Source organism: Melospiza melodia, chromosome 9 (genome assembly GCF_035770615.1).
Source record: "Melospiza melodia melodia isolate bMelMel2 chromosome 9, bMelMel2.pri, whole genome shotgun sequence".
NCBI lineage: Eukaryota > Metazoa > Chordata > Aves > Passeriformes > Passerellidae > Melospiza > Melospiza melodia.
The window spans coordinates 12,940,193-12,965,490 of NC_086202.1; the positions used below are offsets into that span (position 1 = coordinate 12,940,193).

Here is a 25,298-nt window from a genome sequence, read left to right on the forward strand (position 1 = left end):
AGGATAGAGCCACTGGCTAGAAGAAAATCATCAAGCAATTCAGAAAAAGATCATCTTTAATTTATGAAATGGAGAATCATTCTCAAACTTGGTCAGAAGTTGCACAAATTACTTATGATTGAACCAGTAAGAACTACAGCAGCCTCATGGCAGGAATGTCTTGGTCCAAGACAGAAGGCAGCCATGTCCTGAGGCAAGATGGCAGGCTGGTGGGCTGAGACCCCAGAGAGAACCTGGGACTAAAAGAACATCCCTCAACGTGCAACAGCTTCAAACACTGCCTGCCAAGCCCACCTTCCTGCAGCAGGCAGGCACAGGCTTTGGCACATCCCTTCTCCCTGCCCCCAAACACATTACAGAGATTGAGGAGTCACTCCCTTGCCTCAGAGACCCCTTTGGTGATTACCTGTCAGTCTGCTCTCAGCCAAAACCAGGGAGACCAAAGCACCTGCTCTCCTAGGGTCCCTGGCTCAGCAGCTCTCAGCTCTCTCTGACCTGCTCTCAGCAGGTGAGATGATCTAACTTGGGTGCTGTTTCTAGCACAGAGGAGCTGAGGTGTCTGCCCCTCCCCACAGGAGTAAAATCCCTGTGACTGCCCAGTACTGTGTCAGACAGGCTCCCAAGAGCAATCAAAGGCACAAAAGCAAGACCTGGTGTCTCCTTCAGGCTGTGCTCTCCTGCCAGAGGGCAGGGCACCAGGCTGCCTCACCAGGTCACCTGGGATTGCCCTGGGCAGGGAGGCACTTCCAGTGGCTGGATTAGGGGCTGGCTCCCTGACCTCACCCAGAATTGGAGGGGGCTCATGGTACAGCTGTGTGACAGCACTGAGTAGTAGGGGCTGTGGAGGGCAAATGAAGAATAAACACATGCATGGGATGCCCAGTGAAATGATACAGCTGAAGGCTCTGAACTCAGTTTGAGCCCAGCACCTTTTCCAGGCCAGCAACAACTTCCTCTACAAGGCCACAGAGAAGGGAACCTCAGCATAAAACAGCACACCCAGCAGATCCTGGCTGTGCAGCATATTGTCTTGTGAACAGCAAATGCTTAAGAATGGATTTGGTCCAAGAACCACAGAACTGCTAATGGGAGGGTTCTACCAGTTACTGGGAAAGGCCTTCAAGGTCCTGTCATCCCTGCTCCTGTTTGACAATCACTCCCTTGGTCACTTGGTCCCTCAGGAGCCTTCCACTCCACAAGAGTGAAAGGCTCTAGTGAAGGACTCCCTGTACAGTCTCCTGCTCAGCTGCAGAGGCTGTGGCTCCCTAGAGCCATGCCCAATGCAGAAAAGCACATTGGGGATGTGTCTGTTTTCTAGCACCTGGAACCCAGCACCTCTTTGCTGGAATAAGCAGCTCTCTGCTCCCTGGGATAAAATGTTCTTGCTCCTGAGATCAAGCGCTCTATCTCAGGCCCCTCACATGCTGGACCTCTCTGCTTTCCCCAGTGATGACCACCTGGAGTGAACAAACATTGGCATCACAGCATTTCACAGCTGAACCATGAACATCAGGCTCTCTCAGCCCACCATCCCTGCCCTCCACCTGCCCTCCAGCACCAGCCTGGAACCAGCAGCATCGTGGGGGCTCAGGCACCCTTAGATTGTTTTGACCTCTGGTGCTTGGCCTTGTGTCAGGCTCTGCCGCTGAGCCTTCACCACCTGCAGGCGCTTCCCATGCAGGCTGAACTGTGACCAGCTGAGGAGCTGCAGCAGGGCGCACGCGATGGGCACAAAGACCAGGAGGTAAAAGCAGCCCTGGCGAAGAGTCGGCTCCAAGGCCATGGCAGGCTCCAGCTTCGGCTGGGCACTCACCACGTTGTTCAGGGGGTTGCGCTGGAAGATGTCGTAGCCTGGTGTCAGAGAAGAGTTTGTGAGAATGGGGCTGTGGGGATGGATCTTTGTCCATTCTCTTTGAGTGACCAGCCGTGGAGATGCAGAGACCAGGCACAGGTTAGCAACTGAAGAGCCCTCTGCACCCACCCAGGGCACAGCACAAGGTGCCAGACACTGAACTCTGCCCTGTTCTGCTCCACTGCTCTCCCCAGGAGCATCCTTACCTGTGTACTCACAGAGCAGCCAGGTGCCAATCAGAGGGGCGAAGGTCTGGCCCGGTTTGGTGACCAGAGCCACCATCCCAAAGAGCAGGGCTGAGGCTGCCTGCTTCCTACGGTTCAGGACTAGATCCTCATCCACCAAATCAGTGACCACCAGGTTGAGTAACTTACAGGTCCCTTCTGTGAACACGCGGTTGCTGCAGAACAACAGGCAAAGCACTGAACAGGGCTATCAAATGACAGGAAAAATGTGACAAATCATAAAAAATGGCAAGGGTTGAAAAAGTTTCCCCATACTTGAAATAAGAATTTCAGGTGCCCTTGTTACAGAAGAGGAACACCACTATCAGTAAGACTTTGTACCTTGCAGTGACACCTCAGATCAGTCTTGACCTCCCACACAGACAGGCCTGGGGACAGGACACACTGGACCTGTAGCTCACCGGCAGCTGCAGCACACACTGAGGGCTGCAGAGGTGAGAAGCTCTCAGCAGCTGGCAAATGCATGTGCAAGCTGCCACCAGTCCTGCTGGTCTGTGACCTCCTGAACATCACTGCCTACCTCACTCTGCAGCAGGACAGCCTGTGAACTCTAGAGTGAGCTGTCCCATGTACTGTCAGAGCTGGAAACCACATGGCCTATGTATGATCCTGCCCCCTGTTCCCCGACTTCCACTCCTCTTCTTAGAACAGGGACAATGCATTTTGCTTCCCAGGAAGCAGAGGGCAGGGGAAGTGCTTGCCTACCTGGCAATGAAGATGCAGAGCAGATACACCTGATCAGGTCCTGCCAGGAACATGACAACACTCAGAGCCAGCTTCAGGAAGAAGAGTCCTCGCACCACAGCGTAAACCCCATAGCGGCGGCAGAGCGACAGGAAGTAGAGGTTGTTGAGATGGGGGGCAATGTAGGAAACACCTGAGCAGAGACAGATGCAGAAACAGCTTGATGGAGTTTCACCTTCCACCATGCCCCCAGACATGATACCAAGAGAGACAGAATGGTTGGCTATTGCCAGCAGGACAATACAGAGCAGCTCCTCTGCATATACAGAACATACATATACAGAAAGCTGTGGCAGATTTATTCCACGGCTCTGTGGCACAGCACACACTTTCCTACAGAGGGAGACCTTCTTCCATCAACCTCATGGACAGAAAGGAAAAAAAGACTTGTGCAGTGTCATGCAGAGGCTGCAGCTCAGCCCTGGAGCAGAAATGAGAGGCAGGACTGCCTGACCAGACCTGGCCTGCACAGAACCCTCCCAGGGTAACTCTAGTACCAATGCCCACATATCTGTGGCAGCTTGGAAATGGTCTGTATGCTGCAGAAGGGATGGAATTTAGGGCTGTGTTCTCTGCTGCATCCTGGGAACACTGCATTCTGCAGCCTCTAGTGCTCAGAGCAATATACCTCTCTGGAGCCTGGTGTCCAGCACACCAGGCTTGTCCTTACTAGAAAAGGCTCTGAGTTACTTCTGTGCCCAGGAAGGACACTTCGGAGGTCCCACAGAAACGTGGGGTGCGTGCATGTGTGAATTGTACAGCCCAGAGTCCTGCATGTGAGCACACCTCTCCCCAGATGGAGCTTGGGAAAGGCAAACCCAGACTTGGGCCAGGTCCTGTGTAACTTAGCCGCTCCCTCCAGTCCCACCTGAAACTCACCAAGCAGGAAGGATCCAGTAGAGACAGAGATCTGGTCTGACAGCAGGTGCTCCAGGAACAGAGGGAAGAAGTTGCTGTTAAAATGGCAGTGAAAAACCTGTGAAGGCAGCATGCAGACGAGCTGGTCAGCAGGAACAGCAGTGAGAAAGAACAGAAAAAGCTAACAGCCCTCTGGGCTCTGTTGTCCTAGGAGCCCCATGCCAAAGGATCATGCAGGATAGGCCTGGAGTACTTCAGCAGAGCAAGACCTTGGCTGTGACATTTCCAACACTGCTGGCTGAGATTGCAGAGCTGCAATGCCATCAGCTATGCCCACTTTGTGCCCAAGTCAGCCCCACTGCCCAGCTATACAGCACAGTGCTGCTAGGGCAGACAGGACCAGCAGGTGACAGCAGGGACCAGAGGCTGGGAGAGACAGTGGCATGGCAGGAGGGAGGAGGCAGCCGGCAGGAGGACATAGGTAAGGCAGTGAGGCTTGAACACAAAGATGCAGACTAGCATCTGCCTGAGGGAAACTGAGGGATCCTCAGGGAGCCATGACTGCAGCACACAAAGCTTGGCAGGCTGCCTGCATTTGGTAGTCATCACTGAAGAGGGTGAAGAACAGAAATGGTAAAAGCCAGCTGAGAGATGGATCCAGCTGGACAGTGAGAACAGTGATGTGAGCCTCAGGAAAACGGAAAGGGAAAGGAGACTGTGCTGACAGCTATGCCAGCAAACAGCACTCCTAAACTCATCCCCTCTGTGAGCCAGGCCCTGTGCTTCTGCACCCCATATGGGCTGCACAGAGCTCATCAGCCCCCATAACCCAGCCTACGCTGCAGAGAGGAAGGGGCACCCCACAGCTTGCTCAGAAGTATCCTCAGTCACAGGCAGGGAGAGTGGCTACCAGCTGCTGAATCAGCCAGCATGTGCAGGAGGCTCCAAGAGCAAGTCGGTGCTGGGAACATCTCTGCCTTTCCTCAGGAACTCACATACTGCTGAATCATCCATCTCAAAGAGCCAGAGCCAGCACTCATCCTCTGAATCGCAGTGTGTCACTTCTGTGCCTACCTGGACGAGATTCACGCAGACAAACCAGAGGAAGTTGCGATGCCGGGAGAGCTGCTGGAGATACTCTGCCAGGGTGATCCTCTTCTCCTGGGGGACGGAGAGTTTCTCAATGTACAGCCTCAAGGAAAAGGAGGGATAAAAAGCAACCATAAATCCCTCACACCAAGACAGAGTCACCAGCTCTCTCTGTGTAGATGCAGAGCTGTCTCTCCTCAGCCCCCATCCTGACCTTTCATATTCCTGGACCAATCAAAACAGTGGAGTCTATAACTTGATGGCCATTCTACTATACGTTCCTCTTCCAGGTCCCTGCAGTTTCCTCACCTGGCAGATCTCATCAGGATCTGCTGCTACTACAGCATAATGCTGGCAGCTCATAAGAGATGACAAGTGAGGCAGTCCAAGGAAGGAGCTGAACAGGGAAAATCAGCTTGGTGTGGCCTACCAACAGCCCAGCCACTATCAGGCAGCTGAAGTGAGTGACAGAGAGAGACATTCACTTGTCCAATTCCATACGACATGAGCAGCAATGCGGTCTCATGCTCAAGCATGAATGCTTTCATAAGCTGCTTCTGGCATTTTACCACTCACAGGCCTCACTGGGTGCTCTAGACATGAACTCATTTTGTGTTCCAAACACTGGATGGCCATATAGCCAGTTAGGCCTCTGCCTCCAGTTTGGACTAGGGCTGACACAAGACAGTTTTGTTCTATTTTCAGAGGAGCCAGTGTGACAGCTGATCCTGAAAACTGTATCAATAGACAAGAACGAGAGATAATTAACAAATTTTGCCTCATTCTCGATCTTCTCACACATTTAGTTTGCTGCAGATCTATGTCAGGCCTTTTTCCCTGCTGAGAATTTGTGACCCTTACTCTTTCAGGGTTGATTCCTGGTCCCATTTTGCTTTCCCATCAGCCTGAAAACGCTGGCGGAGCAGCTGTGTGGACAGGGTGAAACCAACAATGGAGCAGAGGGCCAGCAGGACGCAAAATATGCGGAAGGAAAAGAAGTCCTCCTTGTTCCACACTGCATAGGACATGAAGACAGACAGGGAGCCTATGGCACTGAAGAGGGAGCAGTAGAAGTTGAGGCTAGTCCTGTCTTTTGCTGAAACAGCCAGGTCTGCAAGCAAGGCGTTGTGATGGAGGTCAACCATGGTGAGAAAACTGTCGTACATGCAAAGGCAAAGGAGGAACTGCAAACCAGGATGAGCCCAGGAAACCCAGAAAGAAAGGAAAGAAATGGCAAAGAGCGGGCCATTGTGGCTTAGTGCTCTGAGCCTCTTCAGAACTACTTCAGGGGACGAAATCTCTGCTCCTGCCCTGCAACAGAAGAAAAAAAAATATTTTACGTACCTGGACAAAACCCAGCATGATCACATATTCTTCCTCTCCAAGGAAGTCATGTAAGTGGCACAGACACTAATACAGCTTTTGTTCAAGTAACAACCACCCACATCAGATACCTTTCAGCTAATAGTGAAGACACTGAAAATACGGGTTTAAGAAGGCCAAAAAGGGATTTTTTTTTCCCAGAGCATTTGTCTCCCTGACAATGCAGTACTGTCTGCACTTTGTGCAATGTAAATGATTTTCATGACTTTTTACTAGTTGCAGGAAGTCACACCACTATTTTCATTACAATGTTGACATAAATACATGAGAAATGCTAATGGCCAACAAGACAGAGCTGTCTTGCCTTCCATCCTATAGAGTTGGGAACAACTGGTCTGAGGCATTCCATGTGGAAATAACTGTACTTTTCCCTCTTGTGCCTCCCAAACCATGTACAGACACTGTCTAACACCCCATTAACAGGCTTGCTCATATAGCAGGGGCTTGAGATTTCAGATGCCCATATTTTAGGTTCTGCACCACTCACAACTGTTAAGGGTTAGGGCCACATCCACCCAATAAGTGCGTGTGGCTTTCTCTAAAAAGGCAAGTACTGAAACAACATTTACGAGCACTGAACTTCAAAGATGCCATGAAAAGGAGGTATTTAAGAGTTCCATGCCCAATAAGCCATTCCCACACCATCATTTTAAAGCTGCCAATTTGACATCATCTTCCCCAGAGACTAAACAACTTCCCAGACTCTTCTGAAAGCAGAACTTCACTTACTGCTGTGTGCTAAGGAATACTCGGTCACTCAGCCAGCCAAACAGAGGGTCATTGAGGCTGTTCCAGATCAGAAACACTGTCTAGGAAAGAAAATAGGACAGTGAAACAAACCACAGGACAGCTCTGTTCTGTCACCAAAGCAAGCAGTGCTGAGCTGGCATGGTGAGCTAGCTACCAGCAGGAACTGTCCCAGCACACCTTCCCTGCCCCATCACCGCTGTATGATGCCCCTGCCTGGGGCAACTGGCAGTAAGGCCAGTGGTTTTCACTGCCTGTGAAACACCCAACATCCCTAGAGGAAAGGCACTCTTTAAGAACAAAGTTTCTGCATTTTCTGTCCCAGCTTGTTCTATTTTTATGTAAGTGGGAAAAACTGAAAAGCCCAAGTTAGTACTTGGAAGGCTCCCTTGCTCCCTCTCCAAAAAGGAACACTGCTGTTACAACTAACAGTTTTCACATTTCTAGCAAGGAGCAGTCTTAGTTTCAGAGTTTCCTACTTAAAGAGTGCAGAAGCCAATGAAAAAAAACTAACCTCTCCTATCCAAAAGGACAGTTTATCAATCTTGTAAACAGAGACGAAGGTGTCCACGTAGTACAGGAGGAACACGTTGTGCAAAATGGAAACAAAGAGCGACAGAGACCCGTAGATCACTGCAGTGGGCAAATGGAAAAGACAAGCCAGCAGTCGCAGCCCCATGTTGGTGCAGTCAGTGTTCAGCTCCTTCAATCACCTCCATTTCAGGTGAGATGTCTTCTCCCAACCCCCACTACATCTTTGATGGGGCCAATCCATTGTTGCTCCTGCGGAGAGAAAAGAATAAATAAAATAAAATGAAAACAGATTCATTTTCTTAAATAAAGGTGAATCAGGTTAATTGGTAAATCTTTGTATGCAGCAATCAGAATTTGTATTGTTTTGAGGAGCTGCTACAAAGTGGATTGGAGGGGATTTAAGAGACTAGAAGCTGTCTGCTGCACTAAAGCTGTTTCATTAAGCTGAAGCCAGGCTGTGGGCTCCTGGGGGTATGGCTTCCTCCTCCTGAGCAGCCTGCCCTGTCCTTTACCCTGTAATGTTCTTTGTTATCCAGCAAGCAGACAATTAATCCAGCTCTTTAAAGGCAAGGTCAGAGGAAGAATCAAGCCAGATAGCTGCAAACAACAAAGTGGCCTTCAGAAAACACACCTAGTCACTGGTATTTTTAGGTACTCACGTAAATTTTTATCCAAATAAAAATGACAGGAGCTGTGATGTAACCTCACATGTGCACAATGCTTTCCCCAGGCAGTCACAGCTTATTGCACCTGGGCTGGCTCAGACAGGAGTTATTTATGGTGAGCAGTGCTGCTGCTTTGTGACATGAAGAGACACAACCAAAACACAACTGCAGCAGGCATGCTGCCATCATGCAATAAAAGTAACCAGAAGTGCCTTAGCAGGTTTCCAGTTTGTCTTGGAGTGACCTAAGTCTTAGGACCATAGTCTGAAGTAAAGATGCTTTGGCTGGACAGCAATATACACAGAAATAAAACACGTGGACACAGCAGCCTTAGGCCAGAACAAGTCGCTGTATGTTCACAAGGGCTGAGTGTGAGAGGAGGACTCCTCACACCTGCACTGACTGGAGCTTGTGGCCAGGAGCTGGGGCCAGAAATGTTCTCTTGTGCTTTTCAGGCTGAGCCCTCTCTCACATGCCAGTTGCTACAGACCCAAGGCAAAACACAAGGCACTTATGTGAGACATAAGCGTTTCTTAAATCAGTACAATCAGCTTCTCCAGCCCATGCCATCATGCCCTGTTCACAGCACACACATGAAGGGTGACAAAAAGGTTGTTATCTTGGCACTGTCAAAAGCAAAATAAAGGGCTGTGTGCCACTCCTGTTTCAGCCCTCCAGGGTCTGCATTCACCCACCTCAGATACATCATGGGGGCTTTGCAATGTGGGATAAGACTGAACACATAAGAAATAGGAACCTACACACCACACCATCCTCTTGGGCTTGCAACACCAGCTGCAGCAAGTCCAAGCAGGAAATCAAGCAAAAGAATAAACGTCTGGGTATGAAACCTGATGAAAGGCCAGTCCCATTCAGCATTTCCCTGAAGCCATGAGCCTGACCACTTCTAGGCAAGATTAGAAAAGCAAAAATAACAATCTGCTCCTCCTAGGCCAAGGAATTCCTCATAACTAGTTCAGAAGAAGCAGGAAGAGCACTTGTTCCAATCAATTACATCACTAGATTGAAACTGCACCTCGGTTCCACTCCCAGCCAAAGCACTAGACCTCAACTGGATCCAACTGCAAAGCCCTTGTGGAGCTCAGACACCATTCTGCATCCCTGCCAGGCCAAAACCCATGGCCAGAAAAAAAGGAAGACACTGCTTGGAAGAGAATTCAGCCAGACAATGAACCTTTATAGACGTAATTAAAGACAGACAAGCCTCAAGGGGAAATTTCATTTTGTATGGTCAAAAATTGGAAAGGAGTCACAATGTGTAAAGACAAAGGTTAAGAAGAAGGGAGAGTTCAGGCAAGAGGTAAATTCTCTGTCTCTCACCAAAAGTCTTCTGCGGAAGACTGACAGAAGAGCAGAAGACATCAGAGTGCTGGGCCCCTTCATGGAATTGTCAGGACACAAGAACTGGGAACACTCACTGTAACTAACAGGAAGTCAGCTTAAAATATTTCTTTTCCTGGCAGGTAGTAAACACCTGACATTCACTACCAAAGGATATTAGAGAGCTGGGCAGCAGCTTCAAAGGATTAGACAAATTCACAGAAAACAGCTGTACACAAACAGCTACTAAAGGGAACAAGGCAGGGAAATCTCCTCTAACCGCCCCAAGCCAGCTGTGCAGGCTGGGGGTGGACAAGTGGAAAGGCCATAAATGGTGCCCACACACATACGCTCTGCCACCATGGGGCAGGACATGGGGACAGAAAGACTAACAGTGTGACATACTAGGGAGATTCTTATCCTGGCCTTGCCTTTGCTATCCAAAAGCTGAGTGAAAGCAGAGCCTGCTCAAGACTTGGTCTCAGTGCTGCACTTCATGCTGTCCCCATCCTAAAAGTGCTTCACTGAGCACATGCTGCACAAACCACAGCCGTTGAAATTTCCAGAGACATCTCATTTTGTCATATAAATGCTACAGCACTGTTCAAAGAGGGTGAAGTTCCACTTCCTTTCTGCTCCCTCATCACTCCCTCACAGATGTGCAATGCCTCCAGCCAGCTGATATTTGCCAGTGATGTCACTTTTGCTAGGATAGTCATTAGGTCATTTGATGGATATTTTTCCACTCCTCATCTGCAAATGTGCAGTTAAAAGGAAACAAATCACAGTTGTCTGTAAAAAGCAGATTTCACTTCTACACCCAAAGCACTGTTACTGCCACACTGGTATTTTCATAACCTTTTCCTTGGGATGGAGAATTATTCATGGAGTATGTCAGAACTTTTCAACATGAGGCTGTAAGAAGGAATGGGAAAGGGAGCTGCAGGAGGGAATAGCCATCATTCATTCACACTGAACCTCTAACACGGTCATAAAGGAACAAGCTCATAAATTAAAAAGCAATGAGTCTTTATTTGAGAAACTTCCTCCTCCGCATTTGACATCTGGCTCCTGCCAGTGACGTCCACAGATCTTATCTTCCTGAGGAGGATGTTGGAATACTGGCTACCAGGAAAGCACAGCTTTTGTTTGAGAGTGCTGGCACACAGCTGTGTCTGGAACCCACCACAGCTTGGGGCTCACACATGTGCTCTAAGTTCCTAGCCAGCTCACAGCTGGATGCACGAGTCCCTGTGTCCCGTGGTGATTCGGCAATGCCTTGGCCTTACTACAAGGCTGAGCTCCAGCCTTCCACAGCTGAAGCCACTTGTACTGAGCCAGCAGCAGAGCCATACATGTGAATCTTGGCTCAAGCCAGCCTTTTAAGCAGGGCCAGATGATTTTTATGTGCTCAAGTTGCCACTCAGCAACTTGAAACAGCCATCTGCAGACCTGCCTGCAGTATCAGGATGGCTCTTGTGTTCATTCTCCCCTGTGTAATGCAGGCTGGAATCCCAAATAATACTTCAAGATATGTCTGTGCTTGCTCGAGCTGCCACTACACTGCCTCTGCTGCATACTCTGGGTTTTGAGGGCTTACTAAGCCAGCTCTGTACGTCTGCAGCTTCCACACAATAAATCCACCCAGAAGCTGGAAAAACCACCTGAGAGAAAACCCTATTTATAGACATTTGTCACAGCCAGACAGGACTGGGGTGCTGGGGGTCCAGCCCCACTCACAGGGAAGCTGGGCTGGAGCTGCACCCGTGGAAGAGCTGATGCCCTGTGACTGGTGCTGGGCACATCAACTCCTCCCAGAGCCTGCAAGTGACAGTCACAGATGTCTCTGTCTGGTCAGGGTTATCTGTCAGTGATGAGTCCATTTTGGGAGCACAGACCAGGTTCTGCACACTCCTTCCCTCACACATATGGTACCCCAGGACACCTCCACAATACATCTCAGAGGGTCCTCATCCCACGAAGCTACCTGGATTCTGGCAGAACTCTGTCAGTAAAACAAGAAATCCCCCCACAGAGCTATGTGAATGAATACAACCAAAAGAGTCTCCACTTAAACAAAAAAATACCTCTCAAAATCCTATTTCTTTCCCAGGAAAGCTCCTTCCTAGATACAATTCACAAAATTTAGGCTTCTCTGATAAAACATTGATATTGTGCACCCTTTTGATGCACACTTAGAGATGAATGTAACTCCAAGACTCTCAGTTTCTCCACTCCATACTTCTCCTGAACACCCTCAGATAATCCCTCAGTAACAAGGACTCCTGAGGGAACATTAAGTACAGTCCTGTGTGAAACGTGAACAAACATCCCCAAGCAGACTCCCAGCAGCTTTGTATCTGACATGTGAAGAAATGAAAACTTTGAAATCACCTGGATCAGGCATGGAAACATGACTGAAAGAGGTTATGAGGGTGCTTCCCAGTACTGTTTACCAATTCAACAACTGATGACTGTGCATCATGAGGTTAAGTCATACCCTCCTTATTACAAGCAATCATGTGCTTCCATCACCCCTGCTGAGTTCATACACGCAAACACAACCGTGACACAGACAATTAATACCTTGAACCAGCTGGTAGCTTCCATGGAGCTGTGCTCCAGCTGAGCAATCTTGTTCAATCAGATCTCATTACCTAATAAGAACACAAGGTTTGTCAATATAGAGATAACTGGGCAGACCTCATAGCCTTGGAACTTGGCAAGGCTTTTACCTTAACAACATGCAACATCCCATATCTAAAGAATTCATTGTCTTACAGTGTAAAGGAAGTGTGTTAGATGTATTAAAAAACTTGTTCCGATCATTTGCTGCCAATATAAGCTCCAATCCTGTAACAGACCTCACAGCACAAAGATGGGAACCAATGCCCAGTAACTCTGGTCTCAAATTACAAAACTATAAATAAATTTGAAATCATCATTGAAAACATAACCCAAGATTTGCTTCAAAGGAGCTATAAGAGGGGATTAGTGCAGACATTCTGCCTGTTCTTTGTTAAGATTTAAGAGGAAACTCCAGGTGAATTTCCAACTTTCACCACTCCGCCAAGTGCAGCCACCAGTAGTTTCGGCTACACATCTTCCCGGGAGGAGGGACTCCCTTCACCTGTGCAGCCTACCAAGGCCACTGTCCCTCCGCAGGGCCCCAGCTGCAGCCACAAGGCACACGCCACTGAGTGGGTCCCCAACTGCAGCCGCTGGCCTCCTGGGCAGGACAGGAGCACAGGGAGCCAGGCTGGACACGGGGACACCGCGACTCTGGACATGCCCAAGCAGCGCTGCCATCCCTATGCCCCATCCGCAGGACCCTCCAAGCTGAGGGGAGGCCTGGCAACCTTGGGTGGCCAGACAGAGGCGCTGCCATCCTTCCCTGGTGGGCGCTCCCGCAGGCTCCACGGCAGGGGGTTGAAGCCTGCCAGGTGAAGGGAAGGCGCAGCAGGGACACCAGAGACCCGCCGAACACTCCAGGACAAGAGGGCGATGCCAGAGCCGCCTCTCCTTGCTGGGAGGCAGAGCCGGCTCCAGCACTGAGCCCCCTGCCCACGGGCAATGAGACCAGATGGCACCCCTCGGCCCGAAGTGGGATCATCCACGATAACAGAGGGAAGTATCCACCAGGGCTCTACCACTGCAAGGAAAGGGGATGCCCCCTGCCCCTGCAGAGGCGGCCCCCCGGGGGGTAGTGTCTCTGCCACGCTACCCGAAGCACCTTACTGAGCGGACGAGGGCTCCGCCACCCTACCACACTACGGGTAGAGAGACAAACCGGGACAAGCGACGAAGCGGGAGAGACGCCCGCGCACCGCCTGCGGCGCCTCCTACCTGCGTCCGGTACCGGCACTCCCCAGCCGCTCCGCCGTCGCACGGCACGGCCGCGCATGCGCGCCCCCAGCCCCGCCCCGCGGCCATTTTGCGTCCTGGCAAGTGAAGCCGCCAGCAGCTCCCGGCAGCCATCGCGTGTGAGGGCACTCTGCTCCCTTATTTGCATATCCCCGCCCCCAGCCGCACGAGCCTCTCTGGTGTGGCACCACCTCTATGGTCAGTCCGCTCGTCGCCATGGAAACGCGGCCTGGCCGGGACGCCAGCGCTTGGGGTCAGGGAATCGTAGAATCATAGTGGAATCGTCGATATTGTATGAAATCGTCGAAATTGTATTCAAGTTTACCCAGTCCACCTGCCAGCCCAGCGCCACCACTATTACCTGTAAGCCACTAAACCGTATCACCCAGTGCCATTTCCAGAGGCCACTTGAAAACCTCCAGGGATGGCAACTCCACCACCTGTGCAACCAATTCCAATGCCTGATCACTCAAACAAAAAATATCTAATATTGAATCTGAATCTCCACTGTCCCACCTTGAGGTAATTTCCTCTGTCCCTCTCACTGTAGGCATGGTAGAAGGGACCAGCCTCTGCCCCATCACAACCCCCTGTCAGGGTTTGTGAAGAGCAGTGAGGTCCCCCACCCGAGCCTCCTCTTCTCCAAAGAACATGTGCCAAGCTGCAGAACGATTAATGGAAACAAAAATATATACATGGCTGCTTCGGAAGGTGGGGCAGTAATCCAGCAAATATCCTGTCTCTGGTCTTTGTACTCAGAGACTTGCATTTCTCTCCCATGATTAATTTCCATTCATCCTGTGTATTTCAGAAAATAGGGACTATTATTGTCCATTATAATTTAAGATCTCTCTGTGGCCCTTTCTCTCCAAGAAGCAACTCCTATGTTCAGCATATGTATCACCTATGGTCTCTCACTGCAACAGTTGCTTCCATTAAGCTGTTCTCAAATTTCACCAGGGGAAATTTCACCACGAGAAATTGAGGCAAAAGCCAATTGCTGTGCACAGAAAGATATTATTGCACCCTATTACTTGCCAATGGTTTTGCACATTAGACTTACTAGTAGCTTCTTAAGCAGGTCATTTTTATAAATTCCTAGAAGCCAGAAAACTAATTGTAATCAACACGGTTTGTAATTAAAGAGTGATTTGTAGGTATTTAGCTTCAGCTATTGAGATCACCTGCAGCAGAACAAGGCATAAGGCACTAATCAAATAATAATTTAGTTTGGAAAAGACCTTTAAGATCACAGAATCAGTAAGCATCCCAAAGGAGCTGCACTACTGCTGCTGTTGTGCTGGGTGATGAGCTGACCTTGCAGAAGGAGTCACCCATTTAAAACTCCTGTGGAGATTTCTCTCTGTAAAGGTCCATCACAGTGCAGGTGCTTACAATAACATAGTGCTGATGGGAGCCACTTATATGGCTTCTTACTTAATTACAACCTGGATTGGATAGCCAAGTGTGAGTAAAAAGCTTGGGGGAGAGTAATACTAGGAGAAAAGTGGAAGGTTTATTTTTGTAGTGTTTAATGGGGGCTTCTTTTCTGTGTTAGTTAGTCTGTTGCTTTAAAGGTTACAGTTCTTTAAGTTTTGCTGACTTGAGAAAGAACCTGAAGTTTTGGTGAGTGCTTTTGAAGTTTTTCTATGCTGGCTTTCTGTGCTGATTTTAGCTGCTTCTTTACCTGTGTCCTGTATCCTTGTTCCCTGTCTGAGCATGTAATGTAATTGCTGAAGGAATGAGCCTCCTGTTACCATCTTAAGGTATAAGGGCATGTTCAGGCAAGTTTTGCTGCCTTGGTTACCACAGGAAAAGCTTTCATTAGGTCTAATGCAGTATCTTAGGGCATCTCTTTACTCTCTGTGTGTCCCTAAGGTACCTGAGTGAAAAAGAGCCTGTGGAGAGTAGCCTGCCTTCTCAGGATCAGGTTGTGTATTCTACTGTTCCTTGGTTAAGTGAAAGTATTCTCCTGGTTGTCTTTTCTCCACATGTGAGTACACGTATGCCCAGCAAATTTCTCTGTGTTCTGCACTTATACACTGGGCTGTTTTGCAATATTTCTGCACTTATATGCTACCTTTAATGTTTGTGGCAGCAGAGCAGTAGGTGGCTGAGGTGTTTTGTATTTTGCCTGGCTTCTTAAAAACACAAATTCCTTTGCAGGTGGTGTCCTTTTCACATTTGCTGTTTGATCATGTGGGTGCTAATCCATGTACAGTAGCATAACTTGGCTGTAGTATTGACTCCTGCCAGTGCTCTACTCTGTAATATTCCTAGTACCACCTGCTTGTGAAAGGTACTAATATAAATCATTGTTGTTGTGTGATTAGAGGCTTTAAACACTTTAATTTGGAAAAAATGACACAGAAAAGCCTTTGAGTGATTGTATTCCTGGAAACACAAGATTTTCTTTTGATTCCTATTTTAAAAAATCAATAATGTTATTTGTGAGCTAGGTTCTGTATTGTCTAAAGACCATAACAGAAGGTAGTTGGTTGGTTTTTTTTTAAGTTATAACAAAGTTGTAGATCAGCAGATGCTGCAGCTGTCTGCCTTGGGGATGCAATAAGAGGAGTATTCCCATGGGTAGTTCTGGCTCAGATGTTTGAACTTAGACTAGAAATGCAGTGTGTGTTGCTGTTGTAACAGAAAACTCCCTTATATGCCAGAGGGGTATGTTGTATGTAATACAACCCCAAAGAATGAACAAGCTTTCCTGACCTATTCTTTAGGGTATTGACATTCTGGGAAGACGTGGTGTAAGTGCATAAGACTATGTGCCTTCTGTACTTCTGCATATTCATCCTCAGTGCAGGATACGTGGGAATAGGATCTATTTAGAGAAGAAAGAGTTAAAATGCAAATAGTTTTCTGTGACACTGGTATTTCTCAACAGAGGAAACCCACTGTGGGCACAACCAGGCTGTGTCATCCATTAACTCCTTTGCAGGATAACAGGAGACTCTCCCAAGAGCACTTCAAGGACAAAGACTTGTAATTGAGCAGCTGTGAGAGTAGGATGCTGTGGAAGTACAAAACATGTTGCTCTGTTATGCAAACTGTCTTTGTGCAAGATAAGAAAGTGCTGGTAGGTAACTGGAGCTGGGCATGGGAATTAAGGCTGGAATTTAATGATTTGTCTTGGAGTGTGTAAAGTAAACAATATATATCCAGGAGGAACCAAATAATTATGGAGTGTGTGAAGCAGCTCTTGCAGGGTAAAACCTTTCAAGGCCACCTGCACCATGTCAGTAATACCACGTAAGGCTGAGATTACCAAGGTAACCATATCGGAATTGTCAGGCTTAATTATGGATGTGGCAAAATCGAGGAAGAAACAATCTGGGTGGATTGGCTGTTTGGGAGGAGACTGAGGTAAAGGAAGTGTGAATGCAGCAGAAAAAGTGGATTCTGAAATTAGAGAATAATGTATAAAATGAGACAAAGGTGAGATCAGCTGACTGAAGGATTGCAGGTGTCTGGATGATAGCAAAGCATGAGGACCCAAGCTCACAGGAATGCTGAAGTGATGCTCCTTGAACAACCTGCTGGACTCTACATCAGGTCTATGCTGGAAAGAATTGTTGTGGGAGGGCAGAGCAAAGTGGGGTAGATGTGCATCATAGTGCAAATGGTGTGGGAGGGAAGGGTGACTCAACTGCATCATGTGTGGTTTGTAAGCCTTGATTAGTAACTTCATAGCTGTGTGCAAAGTGATATAAATAGCCATGAGATGCTACTGGTGCATTAATGAGGTTATTGATATTTTAGTTGACTTATTGGTGTGCTTAATACAATTAGTGCCCTGACTCTGTTCCCTCGACACTGTACTATGAAGGGGAATAGTTGGGCGAAGGCACAGCTGGGGGCTCAACCAGGACTTCCTAATTCGGAAGCTTGAGCTACCTGGTACTGAGATCTTTTCTTTGAAGAACATCTGTGGATGGAGATAATGGGTATCAGATGAACTCTTGAGTGAGAGGAGGAGCAGGTCTGTGCAGGCTGTGTTTTAACATGGAGGGAATCCTTAGAGTCCTAAGGAATGCTATGAAATACACATTAAAATATGCTCAACTAAAAAAAAAAAAGAGTAGTGTCTAGATACATAGCTGCATCTGAGAAAGGGTTTAAATGAGAAATAACATGGTGGCTGGGATACTGAGACATGGGACACAGATTTGAACCTCAGGTGAGGAAGACATCTGATGTAAAGGGTGTCTGCAGTGGTTACTGGGAAGATGGGAATGGTAGTGGTGAAAACTTTAATAACACAGAAGTTAGGCTAAGCCAAACGGAGAACGTGTCAGAAAAAGAGAAACTGTAGGGTATATCCAAAATGTATCCTCTGGTGCAGCAGATACACACCCAGGGAGAGTCTGGGTAGGTGACAGTGTCAGGATCACCTTGGCAGCAGCAGGGATGTTTTCTAGAGCCTTGCCTGCTGATGCAGTCACCCTGTGGTAACACTGATCGTGTTTTATTCTTGGTGGCACAGCTGTTCCCAAGCTGCTGTGTTACCCAGCAGCTGCAGTCAGAGTAGGAGTGGCTGCTCCAAACCTCTGTCAGCAGTGAGCTGCATTTGACTGTTATTTGAGCAGAGTTATGCAGGAAGGTGGTTTTTGGATAATGGCTGTCAAGTAAAGACTTGCTCTGCAATGACTTGGCCATTTCCTGGTGTTTTGATTTCATACAGAGTCTGGGCTTTGCACAGACCTCAGAAACAAATGCCAGACCCACACCAGACTTCAGTGCTTTCTGGGAATGTTGCTTTGAATAGCTGAAATGGATCTATTCCCTCTTCAAAGGGCCTCTCTAAGGGTTGACTGACTGTAGTATGCATTAGCTGCTATTTCCAGAGTTACCAATGCCTGCTGGAGCTCTTTTCTTCATGGTGCACTGGTAACAGCAGGGTGAGACTGGTGTCTTCTGGCTTCAGAAGTTAAATTCTCCCCCTTGGCTGAGCTGAAGGGATTGTGCATGGAGCTCTTATATCAGCTTTGCTTGTGGTATTCTTCCAGTTGGTTTGGGCAGTGAAGTAGTTCCTGATAGAAAGGAGGTGAGAGGAAACAGGGTCAGAGCCCCAGCATGCTGGGGGAGTTCCTCAGACTGGGTTAATGGTGTGTGGAGGCTTGTTCTCTACAGCACTGATTTGTATTGCTGTAAATCACTGCTGGTACCTTGAACTGGGTGTGATGCAGTAATCCCTTGTGTGAGAATTTAACACTTCTTGGAGTACTTTGCTGGGGCAGTATGGGTTGATTTTCTCTTGCAGAGTGTAGCAAAATGTGGTGCTGTGTTAGGGAGGGGGTGAGTGGGTTTGTGTTCAAAATTAAAGTTTTTCCATTATTTAGGAGCACTAGTATGGGAATCTGGTCCTCTAGATAAAAATGAAGGCCTGAAAAGGCCCAGCTTTTAATGGACTTTTGCATTTTCCTTGAATTCTTTTGTTGCTGCCAGGCATGTCTGGCTAAGAGAAAGCATCCCATTTAGGAAGGCAGCCAGGTGCCTCCGTCCTAAGGATCAGTACTGGTGGTGGAGGATCAAAGTTAATGTGTTGTGGCTTTTTGTACTGCTTTCCCATCTCCCCAAGAAGTACCTGGGAGTCTTCTCCTGGATGAGTTTTATTGAAAAGACTTCAAACCAAGCATGACCTTAAGCTGGTAATAAAGGGATAGAAGTGATAAGAAAAAATATGAAACTGCTTTGTCATGATCTTTTCCCACGTGCTATTTCCAGCTACCAGGATGCTGGATAAGTGCGTGGGATGGGCACCAGAGTGATGGAAGACAAACCTTGGCTGAATAAAAACATTCAGTTTTAACATCTCACTGTAAGCAGTCCTTGAAGCTGGGTTTTTTTTTTTTCCTTTTTAAAAGTCTTTACCAAAGCTTTGTAAGGTGGCAACAATTCTGCAGACTCTGCTCAAAATGGGGAGACTTACTGGAAATAACTCATTACTTCTTCATCCTCTTGGCTGGGGGAAATTGGTGCTTTTGCAGTATTCATCCCTGTACCCTTGGGAGTTGTTACAGAGCAATGGCAGGAGATCTGTGGTTTTTTGTGGGGTGGGGGAGGAGGTGGAGGTCAGGAAAAAAGCTAGAAAGAATAGTCTGAAAGCTTGAGTGCTGGAACAGAGGAAAGGGTAACTTAATGGTATCTTCATTTGTGAGCTGATCACAGAGCTATGGAATGAGGTGAGAATAGTCTGGTTTGAGTGTTACAGTAAATTAGATGGTCATGTCCTCTCCCATGGGCCCAATGTCTCCAGAGTTGTGTTGGCTTGCAGCATATTCCCTGAGGCAGTATCTAAACCCGTCCAAACTGCCAGCCTGACCTGGGGACCCTGCTTCTGCTGGACAGGGGGCTTGGTGAAACCAGTCTCTCCAGCCATGAGATACTTGTATGAAGTTTCACGTGTTGGGTATTGTGGCACACCTGTGTGTTGGTACTGCCCATGATACAGCCAGGCTCACTTCAGTCTCTCTCCTACTGAATGTGAAGTCTGGCATGAATTTAATATTTACTTTTCTCTGTTTTCTGTAGCTCACAGTAGTCTCTTGTGTTCCACAAATACCTAAAAAGAAAGCTCACCAAATTCAAAGCTAGCCGAGGTGATAGTAAATCTCTACTGCCCTGAGATGTTCAGAAAAACCATGGTACTCTGTATTTTTAGCAGGTAACTTCTGCTGCTTTAGATACTAGGAAAGCCCTACCAGACTTGGGCATTTCTGTTTTAACTAGTGGTGGTTTCATCACCTGTAGTAACTGAGAGGGCTGAAACAAAAGCTTCTCTGCTCAAATGTCCTCTCTAGTTTTGTATTGCAAACATTGCTTGGTTGCTCCATAGCAACTCTATGTGGGGCAGCTGGTGTGAAGCACACTTTTCTTGGCAGGCCTTTTTTTGGGAGCTGTGGTGTCAGTCCCCTTGACCTCCACCAAGATGTTTGAGGAGGGAAAGGCCCTGCCAGATGACTGGGGCAGTGGCTAAGGGAATTGCTGGAGTCAGCTCTGGCAAGTCTGGGAATAGTCTGCAGTATCATGTTCTCACCAAGAAGAGATGACAATCTTATGTTAGTTTTCTGTGACCGTCTTTGGAATTTTCTCTCCTTTTTATTGCGCCTGGTGTCTCATTCAGCAACAGCCAAGTGGGATCTGAACCCTTTTCCAGCAAGGTCAAAACTGCTGGAAAGGCTTAAAAGGAGAGGCTGCCTTGTCTTTCGCTGTGTTGGCCCCTTGTTGCTCCCTGCTGCCAACCACTGCTCCAGGTGCCCTGGCATGGGGAGGCTTGGCTCCCAGGCACAGCTTGCTGTCTGTCCATCCAGGCTTTCTGTCTGTGCCTCTAATACCTGGCATGTATTGATGGATGTCAGTGGCTCTCAGGAGCAGGCAGGCATTTAGCAGAGTTCAGCTCAGGCTTCAAGGTCTGCTTTGCCTGTTCCTGCTCAGGACACTCAAGTGCTCAGTTACAGATGTGGTGATTTTTATTTTTTTTTTTTTTTTCCCAAGGGATAACAGAGCTTGAAGGTGGAGCAAAGGAGGGAGGTAGTCTGAAGAGACAGATCAGCTAGGATCCTCTCTCCCTTTCTGGTCCTGTAGTTGGTCCTGAAGAGTTGGAGGCTGTCACATATTTACTTCCAAGACCAGGCCAGCCTCTGGCTGCTGGTACTGGAGAAACAATAGAAGTAAGAGCAGGTGGATCATAGCATGGTTTGAATTGGAAAGGACTTAAAGATTATCCAGTTCTAACTTCTCTGCCATGGGCAGGGGCACCTTCCACTAGACTAGAGCTCTCAGCCCCATCGAGTCTCACCTGGAGTGCTTCCAGGGATGGGGCATCCACAGATACTCTAGGCAGCCTGCTCTGGTGCCTCAACACTCTCACAGTAAAGAATTTTAATTTCTAATATTCAATTTGAATTCACTCTCCATCAGTTTAAAACTATTCCCTTTTGTCCTATCACTGCTTGCCCTTGTGAAAATTCCCTTGCCAGCCTTCTTGGAGGCCCCCTTTAAGTACTTTAGGTGCTATAAGGTCTCCTTGAGAAGAGGAAGGGGAGAAGAAACTGGGGATTGGACTCCTTCCTCAAGTGGTACCACTCGATGTTGGTGTTTGGAGTTGGTTTTCTTAAGCATCTGGCTTTTGATGCCTTCCAGCCATCAGATGACCTGACAAATGATCACCTTCTGGGCAAACCCTGTTTTTCCTGGAGCAGTGTCTGCTTTTACTTCCTAGTAACTGAGAGATTGGGTCGGGCAAGCTGGTACTGGTGTTCTCAAAGCCCTTTTCTCCTGTACACGTGGATTTGTCATGCTGTAGCTCAGCCTGAAGGTCGGTATGAACAACAGGCAATTGTGTAATGGTGGGGTAAACTGCATTGTCAGCCCCTGTGGGCACCAGGATGCTGCTCTGCAGGGGCAGGGCAGGAGCATTGTGCCTCCTGCATACCAAAACCTTGTTGCAACACACCCGAGCGTTCAGAGCAGTACTTGGTGCTGCAAGGCAGGAGCTGGGGCTCAGTGCCTCTGCAGGTAAGGCTGTGGCTGGGCAGTCTGAGCTCTGTGCTTGGGAGCAGGCAGGGACAGGGCAGCAGCTGTGCAGGGGGGCCTGGCAGAGGCCACCCAGTCAAGGCTTGCCCTGACAGATTTGCAAACTTCCTCTGGGGCTGTGAAGTCTTGTATAGGCTGTCAACACACTCCCCCTGGGTGATCTGCTTCCAGCGAAATGTGTTTGCTTCTGTGGAAGGGCATGTGATAACGCTGCCCTGAAGTGCTTCTAGCCCTGCTTAATCCTCATCTTGTTCCCCCTTCTTATCTGTTCAGTTTGCTTCCTCTTGTGGGTCATCCTGCCTGGCTAAGACACCAGCTTGTTCCCCTTATCTTTCTTCAGTGTAAAATCAAAGCAATTAGTTGCTCTGCTCAGGCTGCCTTGTGATTAAACCCCCAGTGATTTAGATGGCCTGTCAGTCCTTCTCCTTGCAGCTGCCAGGAAGACCTTGCCAGGAGCAATGATGCTGACAGCCAAATGCAGGGTGCTAGAGAAGCTTTTGAGCAAGAGCTGGTCATCAGCTAGATGTGAACAGCTTCTCCAGAGTGGTCCTTAACTGGCTTGGAGCAGCACACTGACCCAGCAGAAGGGGTGTAAGCTGGGCTTGCTTTGTTTCATATGATGGATGCAATAACTGCACACTCTGTGCAGACCACTTGCTCTGAAATAAAAGCACTTTACAAAGTGTGGATCTCAATAGGAATGCATGGATGAGCTATTTAAAGAGATGCTGAGACTGGTTTTCAAGATGAGACCATTTATTCCACGTGCCTACTTTATGCTGCCATTGACATACAACACCCCTTTGGATTTTTATGGTCATTCTGAGCAAGTTAGGCAAGTAGGTTGTGAACTTTGTTTCATTTCCTCCTATCTGAGGGGGTGATGGTTGTGATGGGCCTTGTCTCCAAGGCTGCAAGTCTTGTTTAAGGGTGCTGCCTGGTCTTGACTGAATATTCCAGTGCTGTTCTGCTGTTCCCTTTGTGGAGTGTAGGTGTCTACCCCTGAACCCATGGCAAAAAAAGGCTTGAGCTAGTTAATGTACATTATGAACCTCTAGGAAAAGGAAGAATTTGCGCTAGCTAAAAAGAAAAATCCCCATATTGCAGTACCCAGCATTGCTTGTGTCAGGCAACTCTTAGGGGACAGCTGAACTTTCATCTCCCTTTCTTGGTTAACACCTGTGGAAGAGGCAACTCTAGTTAAGGCAAGAGGAGCCCACAGGATCTGAACTCTGTGGAAAAAAAAAATCCAGTTTGCTGCCTATAGTCCTATGCATTATCTTTTCCTGTCTCTGATAGCAAACTCTTCTTTAAAAAAAAAAAAAACCAAAAAACCCCAACCCTATGCTATATACAGCTTCCTTTCTGGCCCTAGGGGAGAGGATAATGAGTCATGGAAGGACATTGCCTCATGCCCTGGAGGGTGCTTGGATGTCTGGCAGGGGCAGGCTAGGAGCAAATTCAGCTGTAGGTCAGAGTTGCTCAAGGTAAATGTGCACTTAAACGTGAATGGTAATTAGTGAGACCAGAAAGAGAAACCTGCACATGAGAACTTGTCAGAGGAAGTGTAGATGTGCCTGGATTTTGCTCTAGAAATAAACAAAAGGTACAGCTCTTGTTTGCTTATCAGAGTAAAAGCAGGGCTTTGGGAGGATGGGGAGAGAGTCAAGGGCAGCTGAAGATCTTTTTATTTGTTTAAGATTTCCTTGTCTGGGCAGGACAGCAGTTGACATGACTGCAGCAGGGTTGGGCTGTGTTGCCTCTTTCCTTTCTTTGCCTGCTTGCTTTGTTTCTTTCCCTCATGCCTGCCTTTCCACTTTCATGCCTGCTCAAGGGCCTCAGCTCCTTGCAGGGTCTTGCTGCCTCCCAGCACTGCAAACAGAAGTCATGAGGATATGAAGTTGACTCTTCTGCCCTCAGTGGTCTTTATGTCAGCTTGTTCTCATCTTTGCAACTCAGAGATGTGTGGGTTAAATAATGTCTTGCAGAGAAGCTAACGAGCAGTTGCTGGCAATGTGGCTCACTTATTCTTGGTAGGTTACTGCTCTTGCAAGCTGTGGGGAGCTCCTTGTATTAATTATTAATTAGTTGGCATGCTTACAGTGTGAAGTGTATCTCCTTATTCACTCCAAAATGTATATAACCAGTATAAATTGATTGTCTTCCCCTTCTGTCCTCACAGCTTTTGAGACTTAGCAACTGTTCCAGAGAGGTGCCCCCTGTGTAAAACCCCAGGCTCCTGTACAATGTACCAGTCCAGCTTTGTGCCACGGGAATATTACCCAGCCATGATCCCACCTTCTGCTTATACCTACCCACCACTGCGGCCTGGGAGAGCAGAAGACACATCCAGACCTGTGATGTTCACTCCCATCCACATGCACAACTTCTACAGTCGACCCATCACTTTTGTGGTGGACAGGAACAGCTACCCTGACTACGCAGGAGGTCAGGTGGAGTATCATCATCTCTATAGTGCCTCCAGTCCCTATATCCATCCATACCACACCTGGCACTTCCCTCCCATGGTCCCTATCCCTCTCTACAGCCCCTATGCAAACTACCATCCCTATGCTGCCTGCCAGAGGTCAGATCAGTATCGAGATACGTGGCCAGAAGGCTTCACAATGAGAGGGGAGCTTCAATGGGGGAAGCTTGGAAAGGTGTTTGGGCCAAGGAAAGACCTCCCAGAATTTGTGAAGGATGATCTCCGGAGGGTTTATGGCACCTACCCCCGGACCAATGTTTCCATATCCTATCGGAAAGGAGAGTTCTTGGTTAAGGGAGACCCCAAGACAGAAGACCAGGAATATGCAGTGGAGAAGAAGGTCATCCAGCAGGCTGTGACCCCCAGTGCCAGTGAGGCAGATGACAGCAGCGAGGACCGGAACCGTAAGAAGAAAAAGAAACTGAGACATTGAGGGAGTTCAGACACCCAATGGACTGATGCTCCAGTACCCTCATGGGAGCCATTTGTCAGCTGGTTTTGGTGTGGTTGGCAAGTAACACAAGCAATGGATGCCACCATTCTTGCTGATTTCTTTTAATTGCTCCCCATCAACCACAATGTTATGGCAGATTTACCCTTACTGATGCATAATGCCCACCCTGTGAAGAACCCACATGACACTGGACTGTTGGGTCAGCTCATCGGCCCTGGTTTTAAAATGAGCATTTGATTTCCACTGGTTTGGTTGACTGGTCACAGCCTGGTAGGGGATCTCCAAACTGCAGCTCTTGATCAGAGAAGATGGGCCTCTTCCTACCTTGTCCAGGGGAAGGGCCTGTAAGCTGGTTCTCTTCCTGGAGCGATAAAAGCTGAATTTCCTTCAGGCTGAGGGCAGTGCAGGTCCCAGAGAACACAGGGGTTCTTGAGCACTCTGAAGAACAAATGTCTGCATGTCTTGTCACTGGTGTTTATGACCA

The 25,298-nt window shown here is 48.1% G+C and overlaps 2 protein-coding genes across 4 annotated transcripts; one reads left to right on the plus strand and one right to left on the minus strand.

The window, feature by feature from the left end:
- Nucleotides 1–38: 38 nt before the first annotated feature.
- MFSD13A (major facilitator superfamily domain containing 13A) lies at nt 39–13,379 on the minus strand. Of its 3 annotated transcripts, none has more exons than XM_063163313.1 (10): nt 13,305–13,379; nt 12,045–12,115; nt 7,433–7,701; nt 6,901–6,980; nt 5,650–6,099; nt 4,774–4,891; nt 3,721–3,769; nt 2,803–2,974; nt 2,059–2,252; nt 39–1,851 (listed from the first exon to the last, which is right to left on the minus strand). In XM_063163313.1, the coding sequence occupies exons 3-10, from the start codon at nt 7,595–7,597 to the stop codon at nt 1,598–1,600; spliced, it is 1,482 nt and encodes a 493-aa protein (XP_063019383.1). In that variant the 5' UTR covers nt 7,598–7,701; nt 12,045–12,115; nt 13,305–13,379; the 3' UTR covers nt 39–1,597. The 3 variants fall into 3 exon arrangements, with proteins under 3 accessions (XP_063019383.1, XP_063019381.1, XP_063019382.1); XM_063163311.1 differs by having other exon boundaries at nt 3,721–3,817; XM_063163312.1 differs by lacking the exon at nt 12,045–12,115 and having other exon boundaries at nt 3,721–3,817; nt 13,305–13,370.
- A 10,871-nt stretch (nt 13,380–24,250) lies between these two features.
- On the plus strand, nt 24,251–24,867 carry C9H10orf95 (chromosome 9 C10orf95 homolog). The gene has a single exon (XM_063162892.1). The coding sequence runs from the start codon at nt 24,251–24,253 to the stop codon at nt 24,791–24,793; it is 543 nt and encodes a 180-aa protein (XP_063018962.1). The 3' UTR covers nt 24,794–24,867.
- Nucleotides 24,868–25,298: the final 431 nt, after the last annotated feature.